Source organism: Eptatretus burgeri, chromosome 1 (genome assembly GCF_056783735.1).
Source record: "Eptatretus burgeri isolate ZD-2024b chromosome 1, Ebu_testis_v1, whole genome shotgun sequence".
In the NCBI taxonomy this organism is placed as follows: Eukaryota; Metazoa; Chordata; class Myxini; order Myxiniformes; family Myxinidae; genus Eptatretus; species Eptatretus burgeri.
In genome coordinates, this window is record NC_140961.1 from 156,751,153 (window position 1) to 156,776,709 (window position 25,557).

The following is a 25,557-nucleotide window of genomic DNA, read 5'->3' on the forward strand; positions in this document are numbered from 1 at the left end:
AGTAATTATTTGATGTATTTTGATGCTAATAATTTGTATGGATGGGCAATGTCTCAATCTCTGCCTTATGGTAAATTAGAGTGGGTGGAAGAAAAGGATTATGAAAAGGCTTTGATGAATATTGTTATTTCTTCTCAAGAGGAATTGAATGACGAAGAAGAAGGTTATTATTTTGAAGTTGATTTGAGGTACCCGAGTGATCTTCATAATAAGCATAAAGATCTTCCTTTTGCATGTGAGAAAGAAACTCCAAAGAAAGAATGGTTAAGTGATTATCATAAAAGTTTTAATATTAAAGGTAAATCAACAGAAAAGTTATTAACAACATTCTATGATAAAGAGGGATATGTTTTGCATCAGAGAAGCTTAAAACAGTTTTTGAGAGAAGGATTGAGAGTAGCTAAAATTCATAGAGTTTTAAAATTTAAACAAAGTCCTTGGGTGAAAAAGTATATTCAATTCAATACAGATATGAGAGCAAATACAAAAGTAAAATTTGAAGGGGACTTTTATAAATTAATGAATAATGCTGTATTTGGAAAGACTATGGAAAATGTTAGAAACAGGCAAAACATTAGATTCGCAACATCTTGGAAAGAAGCTTCGAGATTGATAAATAAACCAAGTTTTGAGAGAGAAGAGGTTTTTCAGAGAACTTTTCTGCAATTCATATGAAAAAGGAAAGTATTGTAATGGATAAACCAATTTATATTGGAACAGCAGTTCTTGATTTATCAAAGATATTGATGTATGATTATTTGTATAATGACTTAAAGAAAGAGTATGGTGAAAATGTTTCATTGTTGTATATGGATACTGATAGTTTTATCCTAGATATAAAAACTGATGATGTTTATGAAGATATGAAGAAAAATATTGGAGTATATGATACAAGTAATTTCAGCAAGAAGAGTGAGTTATTTTCCAAAAAGAATGAAAAGGTTATTGGTAAGTTTAAGGATGAGTTGGGTGGAAAAGTAATGAGTGAGTTTATTGGATTGAGAGCAAAGGCATATGCTTATAAGTATGGTGAACAGATTGATAAGAGGTTAAAGGGAATAAAGAAATATGTAATAAAGAAATCAATAACTTTTAGAAATTATTATAATTGTTTGATGAATAAGAAAGAAGAATATAGGAAAATGAATACAATAAGAAGTTATAAACATAACATATATAGTGAAGAAGTAAATAAAAAGGCATTAGGAGCCTTTGATGATAAGAGATTTATTTTAGATAATGGAATAGATTGTGTTCCATATGGATATTGTATGATAGAGTGTATAAAATAGATTATGTTTTAACGATGGGAAGATGGGTTAGGGTTTTTTAAGGGCTACACGTGGTTTTTTCACAATATATAAATGGTTAAACCAAGTATTAATCAAACTAAAGAGTGGAGAAAATCTCAGTCTTGGTATATAAATGGAAAACATAATGAATGTGAAAAATATCAAATAAGTCTTATTGAAAAAATAACTAAAACAAAGGTAAATAAAACAAATAAGCGAATTAATTTAAAAACTAGTAAGTTAGAGGATGTAAAGAAAAAAATGAATATCCTTGAATGGACTGAAAACTTTGATGGTTATCAATTGAACAATGAAAAAACAATTTACTATAATCTCAAAATGATATGTGGCTCAGGAGGTGGTCAGATGAGAGCATTAAGAGAAGTTTATCATTTCGTAATGACACAAATGGGGTATCTTAAAAAATATAAAGATTCAAATGTTTTGTTTGTCAATATTTTAGATGGGGATTATTGTGCAAAGAAAATTAAACTATTGAAGGAATTTGAGAATGAACAAATCTTTATAGGTTCAATGAGTGAGCTGTTCAACCCTCAGGTGTTCAATTCAATGAGGTTCAACCTCCAAGTTAAAAGGGGAGACAAATAAATATACCTTGGGATAAAAAGGGGGGTTTATTTTTAGGGAAAAAAAATATGAATCGCTGAAAATCCCCCATTCATTTACATGGGGAAAAGTGAGCCAGAATCAGTATTCTTACCCTACTGAGAGGCATATGAAAAATTGGAGTGGCGATTGGGAAAACAGACAAACACGCTCAAAGCTGAAAATTTTTTGTGTGAGGATAAAACCATTAGAAATGCTGGTACTCATTGGAGAAACTAAATAAAAAAAATTGTGTGAACAAAATAAAATATGCATGTATGTGTATATATAAATATATATCTATATATATATATATATATATATATATATATATATATATATATATATATATATATATATATATATATATATATATATATATATATATATATACATACATACACACACATACACATACACATACACAAACACATACACATACATACATACATAAATACACATACACACACACATATCAAATGCACCTTGTTACTGATATGGTGAGCATCGCCGTGGATTATGTCCCACAAGGTAAAACCGCATAATCCGCAATGAGTAACCATCTGTCTGCCAGCAAGATGATTGTTCCCGCTAATACAACCATTCAACCAGAAGGTACGTGATGTGATCGGTGGGTAAAACAAGCTCGAATGAGCTAAGATCCTCGTCCTATTAATGATGACGTCATAAAAACGAATATCACGTCATTGTGATGTATCAGGTTTGCGATGAATTATCTGTGCTAATGCCCGGCTTGATTCCCACAAACAAAATTCAAACAGCTTGCTTAGTTTCGGAGATAATGCGATAGGCGATTTCCATTAGCGGTGATATTATGACGTCAACTTTTTTTCTAGGAAGAATTTCCAAAATCGGCGATGGTTACTGCCTGCGCATGGGCTTTCTGCATATACATGGAAAGGTTCACGAAGATCCAATGAAAACTCTGGGTTGTGAAACAAAAAAGTCAAAAAATAGGAATGACATCATAAAAATTGATTTGACGTCATAGTGATATATCATCTGTGCGGTAATTCATCTCTGATAATGCCCTGTTCGATTCCTGCAAATAGAATTCAAAAAGCTTGCCTTGTTTCGGAGATAATTTTTTCGGCATTTTCCATTCGTGGAGATATTTTGACGTCATAACTTTTTTTCAAGGAGGAATTTTCAAAATCGGAGATGGTTACTGTCTGCGCAGCGTATTTCTACATACTGTATATATGACAAGTTTCAGGGAGTTTCGATGAAAATGTAGGCTGTGAAACAAATGAACCAAAAAACAAAAAATGTCAAAAAATAGGAATGACGTCATAAAAATTGATATGACGTCATAGTGATGTATCATATGTGCGTTAGTTACTCTCTGCTAATGCTATGTTCGATTCCCACAAACAGAATCCAAAAAGCTTGCCTAGTTTCAGAGATAATTATTTCGGCGATTTCCATTAGTGGAGATATTTTGACGTCATAACTTTTTTCTAGGAGGAATTTTCAAAATCGGATATTGTTACTGTCTGTGCAGGGTATTTTTACATATATTCGCCAAGTTTCAGGAAGTTTCGATGAAAACTGTAGGCTGTGAAACAAAAAAGTCCACAAGAACAACAACGTGAGTAATACTTAGAGATACTCCACGAGGATCTAACAAAACATGTGGAGTGTGACGTGCACTACCCCAATCTCCAATGGACATAGTCCAATGGACATAATCTCCAATGGACATACCATGCTCACCATAACATTCAGGTGGTGCGTCTGATTTATAAACGACAAATGTGTTCATTCAGTGGTTAGATATTTATTGGTATGGTGCCCTGTTGTTGGAAAATAAACCTGACATAAAGATAGTTGGCTTAGTTTGATATGTAAATGATGTTCACCATATAATTTTTGTCTGTTAGACAGTCACCAGGCCAAAGCTTCTGGGTTGGAGGTGAGGCTTTGGTGAAGGACTGTCCATTGGGGATTGCGAGAGTGCTCGTCTCACTCCACATGTTTTGACATATATATATATATATATATATATATATATATATATATATATATATATATATATATATATATATATATATATATATATATATATATATATATATATATATATATAATTGTTTTATATAAAATTGTAAACTTTTAATTCAAATCTGTTTCAGGTTCCAAGGTCTTTGTGCAGCAATCCCTGTCAAGCTGGAACACGCAAGGCTGCACAGAAAGGAAGGCCCTTATGTTGTCATGATTGCATTGCTTGCACACAAGGGCAATTCTCCAATGATACAGGTGAAGCTTGAAGGGCACTCGGTAAAGCACATACCTCCGCCGTATCATGCATGATCCTTAAGAACATAACTTTTTAAAATATCATGCTATGTATCGTTTTTGGCCCTTCTCTCAATGCTGGAGAATCACTTAAAAATTAAATAAACCCCTAAACAGATCCGGATTTGGATGTTCAACAACATCTAATCAGTTCGTCCTTGTCACACACCCAACATCCCCACCAGATTTCATTGGATCCATCCACAACTTTTTGAGATATCCTGCACAAACACAAACAAACAAACAGACAAACAAACAGACAGAAAGGGGTGAAAACATAACCTCCTTCACCTTCAGTGGCGGAAGTAGTAAATACGATCAACATCAAGATTAAAAAAAATGATACGAGCGAGTCTCTTGTTTATTACTGAGAGCTTGCACTACTGCATTTGTTCAGCACCTTTGGTGTTTTACACAATACATATATCAGAACAAGTGTCAGGCTGTTTAATTTGTAATGCTCTCTTTTTTTTTTGCTTTGCACTTGGAATCTAAAATAAAACCATGGAAAACAGTCAACTAAAATTCTGTTATGCATGACTTCTAGTGATCAAGAGAACACTAATTTCATAGGACTTGTTGGAAGAAAGGGCTAATTGTGCATAAATATATCGAGTGCGAGTAATTTTGAGAGAGAGAAAGAGAGAAAGAGAGAAAGAGGATTCCAGAAGATGAGACGCCCAGTTTAAAATTTATCCAAGAGACAGCACCCACATTGCTAAATGACCCTGCCTGTGAAACACTGGGATGACAGTTTATAGCTGTCTCGGGATTCAAACCCAGTCTGGACAGCTATGATTGAGCATGCATACCTTTTAGCTTTCCTGCCTCTGAGCTTTCCTGCCGTGGCAATTCATTACTTAATTACAACTTATTTTTAAAACATTTTTTACTTATTGTGATTGTATCATTTATTTTGCCTCCCTATCTCTGTTATCGAACCACGGGATCGCCATTGATTGAAGCTTGAAGAATGTGCGCTAAGTGATCCATTAAACTGTTGAAGAAACTTTTTTAAACGAAAAGTTTAATTTATGTTGGTATTTATCTATGTCAAAGTGGTGGGTTTTATCATGGAAGATCGCAGAAAAATGGGAAACATTGTGTAAAATAAAATTTCACATTTTCAGCCAGCCAGGCCACCTGTTGCAGCGCAGAACAACACATGGCCAACGTAGGTGAGTGGCCCATGAACTTTGTTCAGGTCGATCGTAATAGTATTCAGTGAAATTGTGAATATTGTAGAGCACTCGCCAAGTGGCTGAATCACTTCAATGAAATAGTTGATAAGAAACAGATCGCTTGGCATGCAATTAGTAATCACCGAACCGTCCTTAAACATACACGACCTGGAGATGCCCAAAATGTCAAATATGTCCGAATTGAGCAAACTAACACTTTTTAGGAGTCCAAACTGCTGATAAGTTCGACTCTGGAGCATAAAATTTGTAATTCAGCTTCGTTTAAGAGATTCTCAAGGTTATTGCATATGTGGAAATGAAATAAGGCCAGGAATGCTGGCATCTCCGGGCATTTATAAGGATTGCAGTGTACCCAGCGATTTGTAGCTATGATGAACAGGCATTCGATAATATGAGTGAGGAAAGTGAAAAAAAAGTTTATCTTGAAGAAATTATTATGGCCTGTTCCAATGTCAAGGCATGGTTGAACAGGCCAAAAAGCATGGCGGCTTCAGACCCCAGTGAGGTTACCCAGGATACGCCTTAAGACCCCAAAGAGTGAGGTGGCTGAGGAGAACCTGATAAAGGATGTAATTAAATAAGGCCGTTAATTATCTTGAAAAGTGGTGTTTTAATTAACCCAAACAACCAATTTTCACTCATGCAATTTCATGGAGTTCCCTAAGTATGCATTCAAAGTTTCAGGATGCGAGGGTTCATGGCTTTGGAGTTATGGAGAAGAAACACATACGCTCACACATATTAACATTTGTTTGTGTCCAACAACACCCGATTTCCAAGCCATTCTCCAAATTAATGTGGTTTCTAAGTTACACAACCAAATGTTTTCCACCCATCACACGATGAATGTGTGTTTGTGTGTGTGTTGCATGTGTGTGTTGTTTATGAAGCATAACATATTCTTTCAGCTAACTCCACTATCTCTCTCTCTCTCTCTCTCTCTCTCTCTCTCTCTCTCTCTCTCTCTCTCTCTCTCTCTCTCTCTCTCTCTCTCTCTCTCTCTCTTTCTCTTTCTCTTTCTCTTTCTCTTTCTCTTTCTCTTTCTCTTTCTCTCTCTCTTTCTCTTTCTCTTTCTCTTTCTCTTTCTCTTTCTCTTCGTCTTCCTCTTCCTCTTCCTCTTCCTCTTCCTCTTCCTCTTCCTCTTCCTCTTCCTCTTCCTCTTCCTCTTCCTCTTCCTCTTCCTCTTCCTCTTCCTCTTCCTCTTCCTCTTCCTCTTTCTTTCTCTCTTTCTCTTTCTTTTTCTCTCTTTCTCTTTTTCTCTCTTTCTCTCTCTCTCTCTTTCTCTCTCTCTCTCTCTCTCTCTCTCTCTCTCTCTCTCTATCTCTGTCTCTCTTTCTCTCTCTGTCTCTCTTTCTCTCTCTCTTTCTCTCTCTCTTTCTCTCTCTCTGTCTCTCTTTCTCTCTCTCTCTCTTTCTCTCTTTCTCTTTCTCTTTCTCTTTCTCTTTCTCTCACCCTCCCTCCCTTCGGACGTGTCTGGACCTTCATGTCTGGATGGTGGTTGTCTCCGGACATTGATTATGTCCGGATGACCCTTCCCCTCACACTGCCGTCCCTTCCCCTGCTATCATGCCGCCTTCCCTTCCCCTCACACTTCCTTCCCCTCCAAATTTGCTGCCTTCCCTTCACCCACCCCACCTCACACCCCGACTTCCTCACTTCCCACCTGTCCTCATTCTCCCTCCCTCTTCCCTCCTCCACCCCTCTCTGTCTGGACCGAACCGACACTCACAATGCTGTACCTTGTCCTCTCCTTATGCTGCCTTCCCTTTCCCTCCCCTCATGCTGCCTTCCCTTGCCCATCCTCACACTGCCTTGCCATCCTATCGTGCTGCCTTCCCCTCCTCCATGCTGCCTTCACCTCACCTTGTGCTGCCTCCCACCCCCTCACACTGCCTTCCCCTCCCTTCCCCTCATACTGCCTTGCCTTCCCTTCCCCTCCCCCCAGGCTATCCTCCTGCCAAACCCCCTCCACTACCATTCAATTCTCAGGAGGTCGAGGAGAGGAAGGGCTGTCAAAGAATGTGAGAATTAGACAAATGAATGCTTTTTTTTAAGCAGTTGTAACTGCTGCTTGGATCAATACAGTTTTCATCATGCAATGGATCACCGGATCACGTCAGATTAGCCGAGAGGTATGCACACTTGCACTAAGCTGTTTCGCCTGGGTTTGAATCCCAACCCAGCTTTAAACAGTCATCCCGGTGTTTTACAGGCAGGGTGATTCCTCATTGTGTGTGTGATCTCTCGGATTGACGTTAAACTGGGCATCACATCTGCCAGAAACTCCCCCTTTCCTCACCTACTCTACCCCTCTACACTCTCCCTCCCTCTCCCTCCCTCTCTCCCTCTCTCCCTCTCTCTCCTCTCTCTCCTCTCCCTCTCCACCTCCACTCCATCCTCTCTCATTCCCCTCACTCCTCTATCCTTCCCCTACCTCCTCTCTCCCTCCCATTCCTCTTTCTCCCCCCAAAAAAGAAAAAACCCTCGGCATTGAAGCAACCGGTTGTATTTGTAGTATCCACTAAATCCTTCAACAAAATGCCCTGTGTTATGTTTCATTTTGAGCAGTATACATCTCTTTAATATATAACCCTTATTGAAAAAATTTGAACAAACATATTTCGCTTGAGAAAAAGTATTCTTTGTGTTTTAGAATCTCAGGAATGCTTTTACTGCCCCAAGTACTTTTGGTCAACTCAACAAGGAGATGGCTGTGAACCAATGACTGAAGAATTTCTGGCTTTGTATGATGCATTGACGACCATTCTGTTGGGTATTTCACTCATTGGAATGGTGTTTGTTATTGTGTTTCTTGTGATAATGTGCCATCAACATGAGCTCCCTCTGGTGAGAGATGAAAATTTTGAAATGAATCTCCTTCTCCTTGTGGCATTAGGAGGATGCTTTTGCAGTTCAGTTGCTTTTATTGGGAAACCAACAAACAACTTATGTTGCTTAAGGGAAACATTTCCTTGTATTATGCTATCATTTGCCATAGCCTGCATGGTGGCAAAATGCACAAAAGGAATAATTGCTTCGAAAGGTAATGTGTTAATATTTGTTATCATTGTCGTTGTTCAGGAAACTAATGTTTCCATCAAACTTTTTATAATTGTATCACATTGTAAGTTACAAGATGATTTGCACAAAAGTGGTTTGAATTCTCTCAAGTCAAACTTGGTGGCAGAGTGATGAGCACATCTCTTCTGAGCCTCACTAAAGGCCGGATGTGTTGCTGGCTGCCAAACGAGAATGGCCTGGGCTTCACTTTTCTACGGTTCCCGTTGAGATGTCCTTTTAGCTTGTTTGTTCTGTAGTCCTGGCCCTGGTTGGCGGCGGCTGATGGGAGGTGGAGGGCATTTGCCGAGCCTGACTCCGCCGATGATTTCTCCCACTCCTATTTGATCATGCGGCTGAACAATATTTCCTTTCACGGTTTGGTTCCTCTCTTCCCGGGGATGCCAGATGATCTGAAAGATTGAATGATGACATGTCGTGCCACGGACGATATCCCAATGAAGGGTGCAGGTCACATGAAGTGCTGGCAAATTTCAACAGGAAACATCGCGTCTCTGGACATGGCAGAAGGTGGCCAGGGGAATTGATACCCAGGCACCGATCCTCTGAGTCCTGGAACGCTTACACAACCTGGAGACCCATGCAGTAGTCTGGGCCAGGCCTGAGCTCAGTGCCAGTGTATTGAGGGAGAGGGGAAGAGTTTTCCACTCCATTCCCTTGAGGGAATCCAATGGGGGGTTGGCATAGCAGCGCCTTGCGGCTGCATTGGGGTGGACCTGATGGTCTTGTCTTTGGTTCAACCCCCTGCTGAGTCATATCAAAGATTTAATTCAGCTTGTGCTGCTTCCTTAGATGATGCTCAGCAATGTGGTGTTCTTGTTTTGTTTGTTTTTGTCCATTTTTCCAGCAGCAACACAATAAACCATACTCTGTCTTGAGTAAACATTCGTACTCCCCATATTGGGAATTATCAAAAACATGAACGTGTTTTTTTTTTTTTGTATACCTTGTCGAGGCTCGTATGAGAGCTAACACAAAACTCACAGCAAGGGGGCATGAGACAAGAGGGGCGGGAGTGGAAGGCATAAAACAGTGGGGAACAGAAACATTAGGTGAACTGTGGAAGGGAGAGGGATGGGGATGGGACGGGGAACATGGCGAAGAGAAGATGGACATTACAGGGACTTTCAGGAAGGAAAGCAGGGGAATTGAAGGAAGTGGGCTTGGGTGGATTATCGGGGCTAGAAAAGATCGAGGATTTGGATGGAGGAAGATAAGAGGTGGTGGTGAACAGCTGTTTTGAAAGCCTGGTGGGAAGAATGGGAAAGAATAGAGTGAGGAAGTTTATTCCAAAGCTGAGAAAAAAGAGGAATGAAAGAGTGAAGATGAGCAGTGATTCGTGATTTTGGTAGTTTTACCAGAAGGGGTTGTTGGAGGACCTTGAGCGCCCTGTGGAAATGTGGTGGGGACAAATCGCAGAGAGAGCAGGGGGGGGCAAGGCTGGAGAGGAGTCGGTAGAAGAGAGAAAGACCAGCGACCAACCTGCGGTGATTGAGTGTGAGGCCCAAATACTCAGCTTCATTGCGGGAGATGCTGATGATCTTAAATGCCCTGGTTTCGACAGCGTGAAGCCGAGAAAGGTGGAAGGCAGGAGCACCAGCCCAGAGGGGAGAGCAGTACCCCATCAGGCTATGGACAAAAGCTTTGTAAGTGGTCAGGAGTTCAAGAGGGCCCAGGAAGGACTTTGCACGACGGAGGATTCCCAGTCAGCGACTGGCTTTTCAGGCGAGGTTGGAAATGTGACTTTCCCAGGAAAGGTCATGGCAGATAGTGAGACCCAGAAGCATGAAAGAAAAGACTTCTTCCAGAGGATTGTTGAGAAAGTGAATGGGGGGGGTTTCTAAATGGTCCTTTCGAAGAGACATAGTGAGTGTGAGATTTGTCTGGATTGAAAGACATGTTCCACATGTTGGACCAGTGTGATTTTATCCAGATCTGCAGTGTGCGAAGAAGCTGCTGCTTGCCGGTCTGAGGGATGACAGATGGTACGGCAGAGGGTGGAGTCATCGGCAAAGAGAAATAGAGGATTTTCCTCTATTTGATGACAGAGAGATCATTGATGACAACCAGAAAAAGAACAGGGCCCAGAACGCTACCTTGAGGAACTCCAGCCTGCACAGGAAGAGGGATGAAAGAACTCCATTTAGGGCCACATGTTGACTGCGACAGGAGCGGAAGTCTGCAAGCCATGATTGGAGATGACCTTGAATACCATGGGAAGAGAGTTTGGTGAGTAGTGCAGGGTGCCAGACTGTGTGAAAAGCACATGATATGTCCAGGGATACGGCTCGGATTTCCTGTCTGGCATTGAGGACCTCCATCCATTTATGGGAGAGCATAAGCAGCATATCCAGGGTAGAGTGACCTGGTCTGAAACCAAATTGATGATTGGAAATCAAGCCATTGGAGAAGAGGAAGGATTTCATGTCTGAAGCGATGATGGATTCCATAACCTTGCTGATGATTGGGAGAAGGCTGATTGGTCTATAGTTACAGGGATCTGTTTTTGCACCTTTTTTATGCAGGGCAGTGATGTTAGCAGATTTCCAAGCAGATGGCAGATGACCTTGGGCAAATGAGAGGGTGAATAGAACAGAGAGAGGGTGAGCAAGAGCAGAAGAGCAGGCTTTGAGGACACGTGGGCTGATGCTGTCTGGACCGGTTGCAGAATTTGACTCGAGGTTTGAAAGCAAGCTCTCCACCTTGTCAGGAGAAAAGCAGACAGAGTCCAGGGACAGTTGGGTGCGACTAGGTAAAGTGGGCAGAGAAAGTGATGGGTTTAGGACACAAGATTTTGCTGCAAACACCGAGTTTGGACATTCAGCTTTATCACATGTGGTAAAGTGCGGCCATTTGAGGTAAGGGAGTGGATGGAGGGGGAACAAACACCAGAAACAGATTTGATTAAACGCCACCAGGATTTTGAGGAGAGAGAGAGGTTTGAGGGTCCAGACTTGAGATGAGAAAGATGTTGTTTTCTGGCTCTCCTGAGGGTAGATACACACTTGTTCCGAGCTTTGTGGAAAGAACTGAGATTGCCCTCAGTTGGGTTTGCTTTCCATCAGGCAGAGGCAAGTTGTTTCAGGACAACTGCCTCGCCACAAGCTTCAGTAAACCATGGGCGGGAGGAAGGGTAGGACAACTGAACACGAGAGGGGATTAATCTGTGCATGAGGGAGAGCAAGTTTCTTTGAAAGAATTCCCAGGATGAGTTGATGTTTGAGAAAGTAGTGATAGGAGACCAGTCTGTAAGTTTGATTGCTGCTCGGAGACCCTGCCAGTCGGCTTGAGTGAAATGCCAGACTCGACCGCGGTGAGGTGGTTCTCTGATAACAGCCAGAGAGACATCCACTTTGAAAAGGACGTGGTCAGAAGAACCGATTGGAGTGAAGGAAGAGCAGCAGATATTGTCAGGGAAATTTTTCAAAATCAGATCCAGAAGAGATGGAGTACCATTGGTTGAGATCCGGGTCGGGAAGTTGACCGATTTAGACAGTCCTAATGAGTCGCAGAAAGTTTTTGCTGAGGTGCCATGGCAGGTGAGAGAGGTACCCACACCTAGCCAACTGGCGTGATTACAATTGAAGTCACCACATAAGAGGAAGAGAGAGTTTGGATGAGAAGAGAGAAGATGGTTCATGTTTTCGGATAGTGAGGTGTAGATGGAGTCATCACTGTTTGCTGGACGGTACAGTACACATATAAACATGAGGTGGGAGTGGAGGGGAAGCCGAAGCGAGAGGTATTCCTGGGGGTGTGGGGGAGTGAGAGCAGTGCATGGAGAGTGAGGAATAGAGTCTTTGATGAAGAGAGCAACACCTCCACCAGGACGAGGCTCAGGTCTGTCATACCATAAGAGGGAGTAACCGGGGAGAGATACTTGGGAGTCAGACAGGTCTTGGGAGAGGAAAGTTTCTGTTCGGCAGATAATGTCTGGTTTGTCAGTGGTAACCTGTATGGAAAGATCTGAAAGGTTTGAGCGAAGGCCCCGGATATTTGAGGTCCACACTTTTAATGAAGAGGTAGGGGAGGAGGCTTTGGGTGCAGGAGGTGGAGGGGAGGGGGAGGGTAGGACAAGGGACGAGGGGGGAGGTAAGGAGGGTTGTTGAAAGAGTGTGGGTTATTGCAGAATAGCGATGGGAGGGGGCCGAATGAGGAGGAGAAAAGGCTCTGTGGTGCTGGGGGAGAGGGGGGACAAGAGACAAGGAAGAAGGCAGTTGAGGATTTGAGGAGGTGGAGTGAAGAGATGGAGGTGAGAGGGCAGTGGAGGGAGGCAGCTTGGTGGATGAGAGGGGGGGGCAACTTTGAGAAGGATGAGTGAGGGGGATGAAAGGTGGGAGAAAGGTGAGGGGGATTTTTGAGAGAGGTGGGAGGGAGGCTTGGAGGGAGAAGAGTGGGCTGGTTGCTTTGAGAGTGAGAGTGAGGGGTGAGGGGGGTGAGTTGGCACTGAAGTTGGAAAAAAAGAATGGTTGATGGAAAGCGAACATCCATGGCAAACTAAACTGTGGTTTTTAAAAGTTTTAGGTCAGAGATGCGATTTAACACAATTCTTGATGGATGCAATGAAGGCGAATTCAGAGAATGGAGAGAAGAAGCACTGTAATAGTTGGATTTTTTTAGGCAAGGAATGAAGGAGAGCTCGAAATGAGAGCAGTCTGTTAAAATAGCAGAAGAGTCATACATTATGAAACAGTAAAGAGTACCACAAGTGTGAGAGAGGAAGATGAAGCATTATAAGATCGTTTTTGTTGTTAATATTAATGTTTGAGAGAGTTCAACAGATTAGGTCATGGAAGTGTAGAAAAAAATCGAGGAAGAAGACGAGGAGGAAGTTAAGAGGAAGAAGAAGAAGCAGAATCGGGAGAACGTGAGCGTGTTGTTGTTGTTGTTGGGTATTTTTATTTTTTTTTGAGATAAGAAAGAGATTAGTTGGGAGATTGGGGGATGTTTGGAAAGTGGGGAGGATGAAAATTGAAGGTAATAGGGAGGATAGAAATTGAAGGTCATTGGGAGAAAAAAAATAAAAATAAAAAAACGATCGAACACCGAGTGGAACTGGTAGCCCTCAAGCCAAGGCCAAGGCCTAGGCCTCAAACACCAGGTAAGAACGTCGACAAAATACTCACAAAATAGCACGATTTTTGAAACAAAACCGAACTAGTTACACACAGTAACATGTAGGTGAGAAAATTAAACAGTTAAAACGGGACAAATAACGACCGGAAACTTAACTTTGAGAACGTCAGCAGGGAGCCCGGAAGGAGACCTCTCGTCGCTCCAAACCCGGAACCGGAACGTGTTTTCGCCTTGTTGAATAAATCATTAACACCTCCCACCCCTTTCCCACGCTCACCATGGTGGCTCATTCACGTTTTGGATCATTGGAGGCACTCAAAAAGAAACATGGTGTACCTGTGTCACAGTGGATGGTGTTTTTTGTATACATCGTCGAGGCTCGTGGAAGAGCTAATACAGTGAACAGATCAGGATCTAACAGACAAAAACAGGATGCAAAACACACATGCATTGGGTGGACAAAATGGCCACGGGAGGAAACCCCAAGAAGGGAAAACTGGAAAATTAGGAGAGACTTGTGTAGGGTTAATGAGGGTAGAAAACATCATTGGTTTGTGAGGCGGGGCAATCTGAGATGGTGATGAACAGCTGTCTTGAAGACCTGAGGGAAAAATGAGAAGGAAGAGGATGTGGAAGTTGATTCCACAGGTGGGGTAAAGGAGGAACAAATGAGTGGAGGTGGGCAGTGATCCAGGATTTAGGTAGTTTCACCATAAGGGGGAGGTGGTAGACTGTTAGAGCCCTGCAGAAACCTGGGGGGTGGGGGGAAGGACAGAAAGAGCAGAGGGTGCAAGACCAGAAAGAAGGCAGTGTTATACAGAAACGACCAATCTGTCTGTTCTGGCGAAGTAATAGACTGCTCGACTTTTGTCACATTTTGCTGTTACAGCCTGAATATAAAAATGATTAAATATAAAAAATTTCACTGATCTACACAAAATACCCCATTATGACAAATTGAAAACACGTTTTTCGAATTTTTTTACAAATTAATTAAAAATTATAAACTGAAATGTCTTGCATCAATACGTATTCAACCCCTTTGCTATGACACTCCAAATTGAGTTCGCATGCATCCAATTTACTTTGATCTTCCTTGAGATGTCTCTGCAACTTGATTGGAGTCCACCTGAAGCCAATTCAATTGATTGGAGATGATTTAGAAAGAAACACACATTTCTATATGAGGTCCCACAGTTGACAACGGATGTCAGAGCAGTGACCCCACCATGCAGTCCAAGGAACTGCCTGTATAACTCCAATATATAATTGTGAGTAAGCATAGATCTGGGGATGCGTATAACACAATTTCTTGAGTGTTGAAAGCTCCCAACACAGTATGCCTCGTGTTGGCTTATGGTTAGGGTGGTTGGCTTGGGATAAGAGCATAGGTATGCCCCTTGTTGGCCGAATGGTTAGGGTGGTTGTCTTGTGATCCTTGAGTCCTGAGTTGAAATCTCGCTTGGCCATGGAATTAATACCAGGTGGGGTTGACTCAGCCTGTCATCTTTCTGAAGTCAGCAAAATGAATACCAGCTTGCTGTGATGATTGAGCCATTTGAGTGTCTTGCATGGGTGATCCATCCAGGATTGTGCCGAATAGCCCAGGAGACTGGCATGGCAGCAGTTATGCTCTGTACAGAGTATGGTCCCGATAGATAGAAGAGCAGAGTGACCTCCATCATTAAGAAATGGGAAAATATGGATCTACCCAGACTCATTCTAGATCTGGACATCTGAACAAATGGAGCAACTGAAAAAAAGCATCTTGGTCAGGGAGGTGACCAATAACCCAATGACCATTGTGACAGAACTACAGAGTTCCTTGGCTGAGATTGGAGAACCCGCTGGAAGGACACCAATCTCTGCAGCACTTTACAAATCTCGGCTCTATGGGAGAGTGTTCAGAGAGAAGCCACTCCTGAGAAAAACGCACATGACAGCATGCCTGGAGTTTGCAAAAAGGCACACGAAAGACTCTGAAAGCATGAAGCCAAAGATTCTGTGGTCTGATGAGTAGAAAATTGAACTCTTTGGCCTGAACGTGAAAAACAACTATAGTTCTGCACCCATCTAACACCACCCCCACCCCTACCATTAAGCACGGTGGTGGCAGCATTGTTCTATGGCGATGCTTTTCAGAGGCAGGGACTGGGAGACTTGTATGGATAGAGGGAACAATGAATGGAGCCAAATACAGGCAAATCCTTGAGGAGAAACTGCTTCAGAGTACAAAAGATCTTAGATGGTGACTGATATTTACATTCCAACAGGACAATGACCCCAAACATTCAGCCAAAGCTTCACTGCAATGTCTTCGGAACAAGAACTTGAAGTGCTTGAGTTGCCCAGCCAAAGACAAAACTTGAATCCCACTTTTAATGTGTGGAAAGACTCCCCATCCAACTTGACACAATTTGAGCAAATCCGCAAGGCATAATGGGAGAAAATCCCCAAATTCAGATGTGCAAAGCTGATTCAGACATACACAATAAGATTCAAAGCTACAATCGCTGCCAAAGATGCTTCTTCAAATGATTGACTCAGGGGTTTGAATACTTATTGATGCAAGACATTTCAGCTTTTCATTCTTGTAAAAAATTTTAAAAACATGTTTTCACTTTGTCATTTTGGGGGTATTTTGTGAAGATCAGTGACAAAAAAAATTTAATTTCATCCATTTTAAATGCAGGCTGTAACAACAAATTGTGACAAAGTCGAGGGGTGTGAATACTTTCTGAAGGCACTGTACAGTATTATTTTGATTATGCTGTGAAGGCGGAAGTCTGTTTGTTTCATTCAGTTTCATGTTGTATGAGTGTATCTTAAGCTGAATGAATTCAGAAGATTTTTGTTTTTAGCTGTCTCTCTTTTCGAGCCTCAAATTCTTCTTATTTTTGTTATTCGACCGAGCTGGTGGCAGTACATCAAGGCATGCGTTCATCATGCTCAGGATTACTTTAATTTTCATTTCTTTCATGTAAGATCTTGAGGATAGCTGTCTAATTTTAAGGACATTGTTTGGCCATCCATTCCATCCACACATAGATCCATATATTCAATCAAAAAAAAGGACTTCAAGCTGTTAGCTTTCGTACCTAACACAAAACATTTGTAGACTTTATGTAGTGATGCTTCAATTGAAAGAAGAGTTTATTTGGAGTCAAGCAATGGTTACTTGTGAGGTTAAACCATAACATTAACAACTCTATGGAGAAGAGACAGTCAAACGTTTCTATCACTGTGTTTTTCTTTTTATTATTATTATTATTCTCTCATTTGTATTTTTGCTACTCTGTGCTTTCATGGTACAAGTGCACACTGTTCTTGTTTTTTGCAGTGCTTATCCATAAGATAATTTTTTTTCCTCTTGTTTGTTCACAATTGTTTCCTTTTGAAGTTGGTGGAGCATAACAGTATGATGTCTGTTTGTTACACCAAGCACGTGAAACGAAAATTGGGGTTAAGCAATTGGTTCAGGTCTGTTCGTCCATCTGTCTATATTATCAGCTTACGATCATCAGTTTGTGACTGCAGAATAACTTATTTAAATTGAATGTTATATTTTGAACACAGTCGGAAGAAGACTAGGAAGTCAAGTTTCTCGTTTTCCTGTACTTTGAATTTGTCCCGATTGCACATGCAGAGTGAGGACTGAAATAATATTTTTACTCTGTCTGCTTGCCTGGCAGTCAAACAAAATTGAAAATCATTCCAAACAGGTAACGTACTGCTTTAAGGACATCATAAAGGACACAGGCAACAATAATAAAAAAAACTAAGGTAACGTTTTCGATGGGGTGATGTAAAAGGACTGCATAAAACGGCAGTAAAACACGGAATTAATTTATTACTAAACCTTCAAACCTCTTTAAACCTTCATTTAAATTGAAATGAATACTTGAACACTGCAGAACACAAATTGCCTTCATAATATTTCCAAGAACCTCCAGTTTTACAGTGCTTAGACATTTATATAAGGTGGTGTATAAGGACGATGTATGGACTGCTTCACGAGTGCTAAACTTCTAGATTTTTCAAAAACTATCTTTAAAATCGTTACATTTATTAAAATTAAAGTATATCCTGGAAGAATGCATGAGGAACAAATTTAGCAGCTCTCTGCTGGTTCGGTTTTAATGTATGTTTCTCAATGTCAATATTTTGGCGCCATTTGGAGCAACAGTATTACAAAAATGAGTGTACTGATGAGAAGTATAATTTTTCTTCTTGGGTGAGGTATCTTAGATTAAATTTCAAAAAACACAATATTCTATTCGCTTTGGAAGCAATGTAGTTTCTGGGATTTTTACATCGCAGGTCGTGTGACAGATGAATCCATGGCACTTGGTAGACATCAGTTCAAAGGTAGGGCAATTTTTCAGCACCATCCTAGTGGACCACAAATGAATATGACAACACTTCATGATAACAAATATCTTCTCCAATAATATTTTTCAAACAGCACAAAAATTCTCAAAATACTTTTTCAGGTTCTCACCTCAAATTCACAACTATGGTCAAGTCACTGAAACAGAAATATGTTGTGGCATTTTGTTTTACGCCACAAATGGTGTTTTCTTTACTCTGGGCTTTTGTAAGTGATCCAAGGGTAAACTACAATACAACGGCCCATTTGGGAACCATCATTATTGAATGTACTTTGACTTCACCCCTTTGGGCCTTTTCTTCTTTGATCTATATGATTGTTTTGGCAATATTGTGCCTTTGTCTTGCATCAAAGGCTCACAACAAGGATTCATCTTTAAAAGAGGCAAAGTTTATAATATACAGCATTCTGTTTCTCTTAATGGTTGTGGTTGCTTTCATTCCCGCTTATATAAGCACACAAGGAAAACATACAATTGTAACAGAAATGTTTGCAATCCTTGCTGTATCGTATGCATTTCTTGGCTGCAGTTTTATCCCAAAATCATACAACATCTACAAAATAATAAAGTGAGACTGATTCAAGGAATGGTCTATATATTTTATTGCTTCAGTGTTTCTGCCTCTTTTGTTGCACTGGTAACATTTCATTTAAATTAAACAAATGTTCTGGATCCTTACCCAGTTGAGGATTTTATCTCCTTCTTCACATCATCTACACAGGCATTGCCATCCAGTAACTGCTTCAATCATTCAATACCAATGTCATCAAAGTCATAGATCTTCACACTCCCCCAGCCCCACACCCACTCACAACACCTCATGGTGTACAGGAGGTGGGGGCAGGTAGTCCAGCAGCGTAGTCTGATATTTCAGATCAATTGCTCAAATTTGAATAAAAGCACCAAAATTGGTACACATGTAGAATGATGTATTCCAAACAATTATAGATATAGAGCCACCAGAGATTGTGGCTTGGTCAGCCAAAGTGGAAAGTTCTGAAAATCTACAAATGGGTCTGAAAGTTCTAAGTTGTGTACTTTAAGGGCTAAAGGGTTGGAATTGTCTGAAGGGGTCTGAATGGTCTTAAAATGTCGAAAAAGGGTCTAATGGTCAAAGTGAACTATAGGGCATTAATAGGTCTGAAAGCTGTGAAGGTCTAATGGGTAGAAAGGGGTCCAAGGGTCTTTTGTGTGCAAATGAGTCTAAGAGGATCTAAAGGGTCTTCAAGGTCTAAGGGTTCAAAAGGGTGAAACAATTTTTTAACTTTCATAGGAGTTTAAAGGGTCTTAAGGGGTTTAAAGGGTCTAAGGTGTATTTTGGGTCCTTTGGATCATCTGGGTATTTTGGTTCCTTGGGGTATTTTGGGTGCTTTTGGTCCTCTGGGTATTTTTGGGTCCTTTTGGTCTTTTGGATCTTCTGGGTCTTTTGGATCCTCTGGGTCTTTGGGTTCCTCAGGTTCCTTTGGGACCTCAGGGTCTTTGGTCTAATGTAATTCATACTAGTCCAGTTGCCAGGTTGAGTACCTTGTTGTTGTGAGAAGTGTATTGTTTTTTGATGGTTTCGTACTCGCATGGGTCTATAGAAAAATTTTAGCTTGGTTGCAGGAGTGGCAACCTTGGAGAACTCCGATAATTTGCATAAATCCAAGATGTCTACCGAGGACCAAGGTGGAAAATAATTTTTCAACCAAGCAACCTACAATCACGTGTGATACATTTCTGCCATATAATTTCGAAGTGAGGAATCGATTTCTGAGGTCAGTTGTGTGGTTCGGGGTCAAATTCAGGGTCAAAGGTCAAGTTCAATGTCATTTTTGGACAATTGGGGGGTTTAAAACTTTTTGACTCCTGCATCAACTGCAGATCACTCCGACTCGATAGCTGATGAATGATCCCATTGATTCTAATCTCACCTCTTCTTCTTTTCAGAGAAACATATGATGGCTGACTCAAGGCGCCTTCTCCCGGTGTGTCACGGAGGTGGAGAAGAAACGAAATTCACTGAGATCGGGATCAAGAAGCTCATCTCGTGCGACAAATCCTGTGGAGATGGGGACCTGCAGGCTAAGCTACAGAACATTATTGATGTTGGCAGAGATGTGGCAAGCATAGCCTGCCACAAAGGTTGCTACTGTACTTATACATCAAAAGAGAAAATTGAGAGAGTGAGAAAGTCACAGAAAAGAAAGCCTGAAGATGAGGGTGTAAGGACAACTAAAAGGTCTCATACTAATGTAGCTGACAAAGGTGTGTTTGAGTACAAACGTGATTGTATGTTCTGTAGCGAGGAATGTTTACCGATTGATGATAAACATCCAGAAAGATGGGACCGCATTTGTGAGTGTCTGACCAAAGAATGTTTTGACACAGAACGTAACCCACTCCCAACTATGAAAGATATGCTGCTTGATGTTGCTGAGCAGCGTAATGATGATGTCGCGAGAAGGGTCAAGTTGCACCTTGTTTTGTTTCTGATCTACCTTCTGCTGAGTGCAAGTACCATATCCGCTGCTATAACAGTTTCACGAAAGTACCCACATATGCTGATTTGCCAACTGGTGGTGCACATCAAAATGCTCTGAAGGAAATCATTGAGTAAATGAACCGAGACAGGTCCAGAATATAGAATAGTGTTGAACTGCATTCCCTGTACTCGGATCGAGGTGGCAAGCTCGACGTGACATGTTTACGAAGTTGACTGACTGCATGAGTAAGGATGTTATCGTTGTTCGGGTAGATGGCTGTGCTACCATTGTTTGTTTCCGTGAGTCCATTGCAAAAAATCTCAAGATAATTTAGGTAGACGATACGGATGAGAGGAGCATTGCTTCCGTGGTGAGGCAGATCAAGCATGAGGCACGGTCGGTCAAGTACAACAGTGCCAATTATGACCTATCAGAGTTTACACAGGCCAACGCAATCAAGGTGACCAGCCCAAGTTTCTTGAAGCGTGTTTCGGACCTGGTCTCCGGTGGTAAAGTGACCAAGAAATCTCTGAGCCTGATCCAGTCAATTGAGAGTCACGTTACAGGTACCAAAAATCAGACAACACGAGGACTGGGCATCAAACTGTTGCACCGGCACTGGAGTTCCGAACGTCTCAAACTCCTTCATGAGCATGGCTTCACGACCTCGTATGATGAGGCCCTGAGATTCCGAAAATCGGCCGCTCGTCTACTCGGTGACAATGCACAGGTTCTCCACGAGTTCATGGGGTTGTGTAGAACCGTCGGCGTCATCTTCGCGTGGTTTGACAACTTCGATCTCCAGGTATTCACACCGAATGGTCGACGCACTAGCCATGCCCTCTCACATGAATTCCAGCAACCTCATTAGTATGGCCGCGCTAAGCCAGGGATGCAGACCATACTCTTAAAATCTGCTGACCAGCAGGCTCCACCTGAACGTAACATCACGAAGTATGGTTGGGAAATAAAAGAATGCACCCCAGTACCAGCAACCTCCGATCAGCCAGCAGGACCCCAATATCTCATGGATGTAGTGCGGTGTGGCTGCAGGCGGCGGTGAAGGCGTGCAGCACTGAACGTTGCAGCTGTCACCATGGAAAGATATCATGCATTATGTACTGTGCTTGTGTTTGTAGTGATGCCTGCTTCAACCCGTTCAAGACAGGAGACGAAGACCAAGATGAAGTGGAAGAGGAAGGAGAAGCAGATGTGGAAGATGACGAGGAAACTGAACATCTTGATCTTGCATTCGGCTCTGATGATGAATGGGAGTGATCGCTGTTAATGAATAAACGCTTGACCACCATTGCTCTGAAAATTTGATTGTTATTATATTATTTCATTTTCGGCCGAAAATGACCTTTAACTTGACCTTTGACCCTGAATTTGAACCCGAATCACAAAATTGACCTCAGAATTCGATTCATCAGGTCCAAATTATATGGAAAAGAGGTATCACACGTGATTGTAAGTTTATTGGTTCAAAAGTTATATTCAACCCCGTCCGCGGTGGCCATCTTGGGTTTATGCAAATTAGCGGAGTTCCCCATGGGTGCCGCTCCAGAAACCAAGCCAAATTTTCTCTATAGACCCATGTGAGTACGAAACCATCAAAAAACAATACACTTTTCATTACAACAAGGTTGAGTAAAGAATATATACGGGTGGCAAACGGACTATACACATACTCTCTGCAGACAAACAAACAAACATAGCATGATACTTGTGTAATTCATCAAACAAATATGATCTTAAAAAATAATTGGTGATTTAATCCAATGACCAAATACGAAAATCCTCTTCAAATTTCAAGTCAATTGGATGAAAATTGAGGATTTAAGAAACTTGGCCTATGATGACTATTTGTTCTATGTTGACCTCAAAAATAATTGGTGGTTGAATTCAGTGTCCTCAAATATAAATCCTTTTCAAATTTCAAGTTAATCGGATGAAAATTGAGGATTTTCGAAATCTCACCTAAGTTGTTGACCTTTGGCCTATGTTGACGTTGTAGCCTATTTTGACCTCAACAATAATTATTGGAGGTTGGATTTGTTGGCAAAATATACAACTGCTCTTAAAATTTCAACTCAACCGGATGAAAATTGACGATTTTAGAAATTTGGCCTGTGTTGACCTTTTGGTCAATGTTGACTTTGATGTGGATTTTTTAAACCCACCTTGTTGTGATCGTTGTCCTCCTGAAGGATTCTAACTGGTCGATTGTGGAATCCTATTTGACTTCAGACAGAGTTTAACGTTTGTCCGATTTGATTATAAAACCCTACAAAAAACCCTATCGACACTGATAAAACTGATGTCCACACAAGTCCTTCCTTGTGAAACAATTTATTTCCTAATTATACACCATACACTTCTCACCCTTGTACAATGAACTTAAGAATCCCCATTTGATTGCAATATTATTTGGTTCTATTTCATTTATTCTTATTTTAGTTAACAGTTAGACCAACCCGATTCAATTCACTTCTCACCTTATACATCAGAGAGTTTTATTCTAACTTGGTACTTGGTCAGTTCCAAGGAGTACGAGCCACTGAGAAACTATACTTCCTCACGTGCTCGTACTAAGAAAATGTGTCTTTCAAAACATTTTATACTTCCATGAGAGAGAGGTTGGGGGATATTCACCCAGACTGTAGACGTGTCCTTTAGACAAAAAGCCACTTTGTACATTTTCTAAGCAAAGGTTCATTTATCAGCTCGGTCACTCTGCTCCAGAACAACACATTTCTTATCATTTAGGGCAAAAGTCTTTTGGCCAGAAATGACAGCCAATTCAATTTGCAGCATAAAAGTTACATTTCTGAAACTCCATTTGTTGCAATTTAAAATACATTAATATAAATTTTTCCCCCACAACTTCAACCATAATTGGCTGTTTGAATTCCATGACATGAAATATAAATCCTCTTCAAATTTCATGTCAACCAGAAGAATATTGAGGATTTTAGAAATACCACCTTAGTTGTTGAACTTGTGACTATGTTGACCTTTTGTTCTATGTTGGCCTCAAAATAATTGGCTGGTTGAATTCAGTGACCTGAAATATATATCATCTTCAAATTTCAAGTCAATTTTAATGAAAATTGAGGATTTTTTTGGAGTTGTCAATTGGGTTTGCTTATTTCTCAGCATTTTAACACCCATCTCTCTGCCAGCAACCTCTGCACTCTTATAACTGATCAAACAGCCACTTCAAGCGAGAAAGTTCAAGCTCTTCCATTCCTATACGATGTCAATAATCCACTACAATCATTGGTGTTCAGAGCATAATAATATAACTAGAGCAAGTCCCCATTGTGTCAATTCAGCATCTGCACTGCTTACAAAAAAATTTGACGGACGCTGGTATCGACATACCAAATATTGAAGTGACGACTCCCCTTAAAAATGATTTGCAACATACAGAGCAATTTTTGAATGTGTTTTACCACCAGTTAATTATAATTTATCAACATCAAAAGCAGCTTCATAATCTCTTTTGCTCTCTCCCCACTCTGGCCTTAATTTGTCACTAAACGAATGTCGTGTTATCAAAATAATGTCAATTAACGTAAATGATGGATAAACTAATCTTTCAATATAATTTAAAGTTTTAATTCTCACACAAATGGCTGATGAAAAATGTTTCATAAACAAGTAATACTAATAATTATGTACATGACACATTACCTTGTAAATGTATAATGTATATTGATATGGATATTTTTTTTTTTTTCTAAAACTGATTTACATCATGGAATGAGTTTATAAATTAGTGTTATGTGCAAATTAGGGAGTGAAGAAACAAAACGATGCTGATAAAATGTGTGGATATGTTTCCGTTGTGGTGCAGTCCAACCATTCCTCCCAAATGTCAGCATATACTTTTGCTAAATATCCTCATTTTGTCATGCATTCACGCAGCAGTGCCTGATAAAGAGAAATGTAAGGTTCCAGAATTGAAGGATTTGCAGAATGTTGTGAAGCAAGGAGACATCATGCTTGCTGGGTTTTTCGGTGTTCATTCATCCAAACCAAGTTCTGTCTCCACGTTCAGGGAATCGCCACGGCAGCCAGATTGCTTCAAGTAATTATTTTGCTCTTATTTTATTGCAGAAATATCGTGAACATCTTCCAGATCCACTGGTTTGTACTTTATAAAATCACTTTTTCAAATCCAGTATTTTGTATTTTTTGGACTACTTTTATCCATTTCTGTGAAGCTTTGTTTGCTTTGTTTGAATGAGATTTGAAATATCTTCTTTAAAATATATATATATATATATATATATATATATATATATATATATATATATATATATATATATATATATATGTATTTGAAAAATTTGTTGAAGAATGGAAAATTAAATTATCCTTTTGTAGAGGAATTGTTCATTTCGTGTAGTTTGCTAAATGTTAATAGTCTTTACGTAGACTTTGTGTCATATCTTATAAACAGATAGATGTGGTTTATATCTGCTCAAAATAATCTCTATTGAGTATTGAAATCACTGCAACTTGATAAGAAATTATTATTTACATTTGTAATTAGATATTCAGAGTGAAAACAATAGATTTGCATTCATGTCTTCAGTGATGGAAGTATTTTCTGCCTTCAGTTTCAAAACCAGAGAATTTCGCTACCTTTTGGGGATGATATTTGCGATTGAAGAAATTAACATCAGTTTGTTACTTCCAAATGTAACTCTTGGTTACATGATTTACGATGCGTGTTTTAATACTCACAAAGCAGTCAAAGCCACAGTAGCTTTCATTGGTTCAGAGATAATACCAACAAAACAAAATATCTGTCAACCAAGAGCTGTTATCGGGAGTGGAAGTTCCTCCTTCTCTATTATTGTTGGTAGTTTAATTGGTCCGTTCTATGTTCCACAGGTATGTTTACAAAACGCATTCTGTTTTGTTAGAATATTTCAAAACAGCAATTTTTCAAAAGCTGTGACCTTGTATTTTTGCATCTGATATAATTCTGGAGGAAAAGGTTTGGAAATATAATGAGAAATTTACTTATTGCATCTCACCACACAGCACCAATCCCCATTTTTTTCTGGTGTGTAACTCTCATCACCCACCGGCATTTATATCTCATGTTTGG

The 25,557-nt window shown here is 40.3% G+C and overlaps 1 protein-coding gene across 1 annotated transcript in view; it reads left to right on the forward strand.

Moving 5' to 3' along the window:
- The first annotated feature begins 4,032 nt into the window (after positions 1-4,032).
- LOC147035829 (uncharacterized) overlaps positions 4,033-25,557 on the forward strand; it is a 72,228-nt gene continuing 50,703 nt past the window's right edge. Inside the window, exons 1-2 of the mRNA XM_085847669.1 lie at positions 4,033-4,178; positions 19,894-24,525. Coding sequence (XP_085703795.1) covers positions 19,902-20,546 — 645 coding nt within the window. The 5' untranslated portion in view covers positions 4,033-4,178; positions 19,894-19,901 and the 3' untranslated portion in view covers positions 20,547-24,525. The remainder of the gene's footprint in view (positions 4,179-19,893; positions 24,526-25,557) is intronic.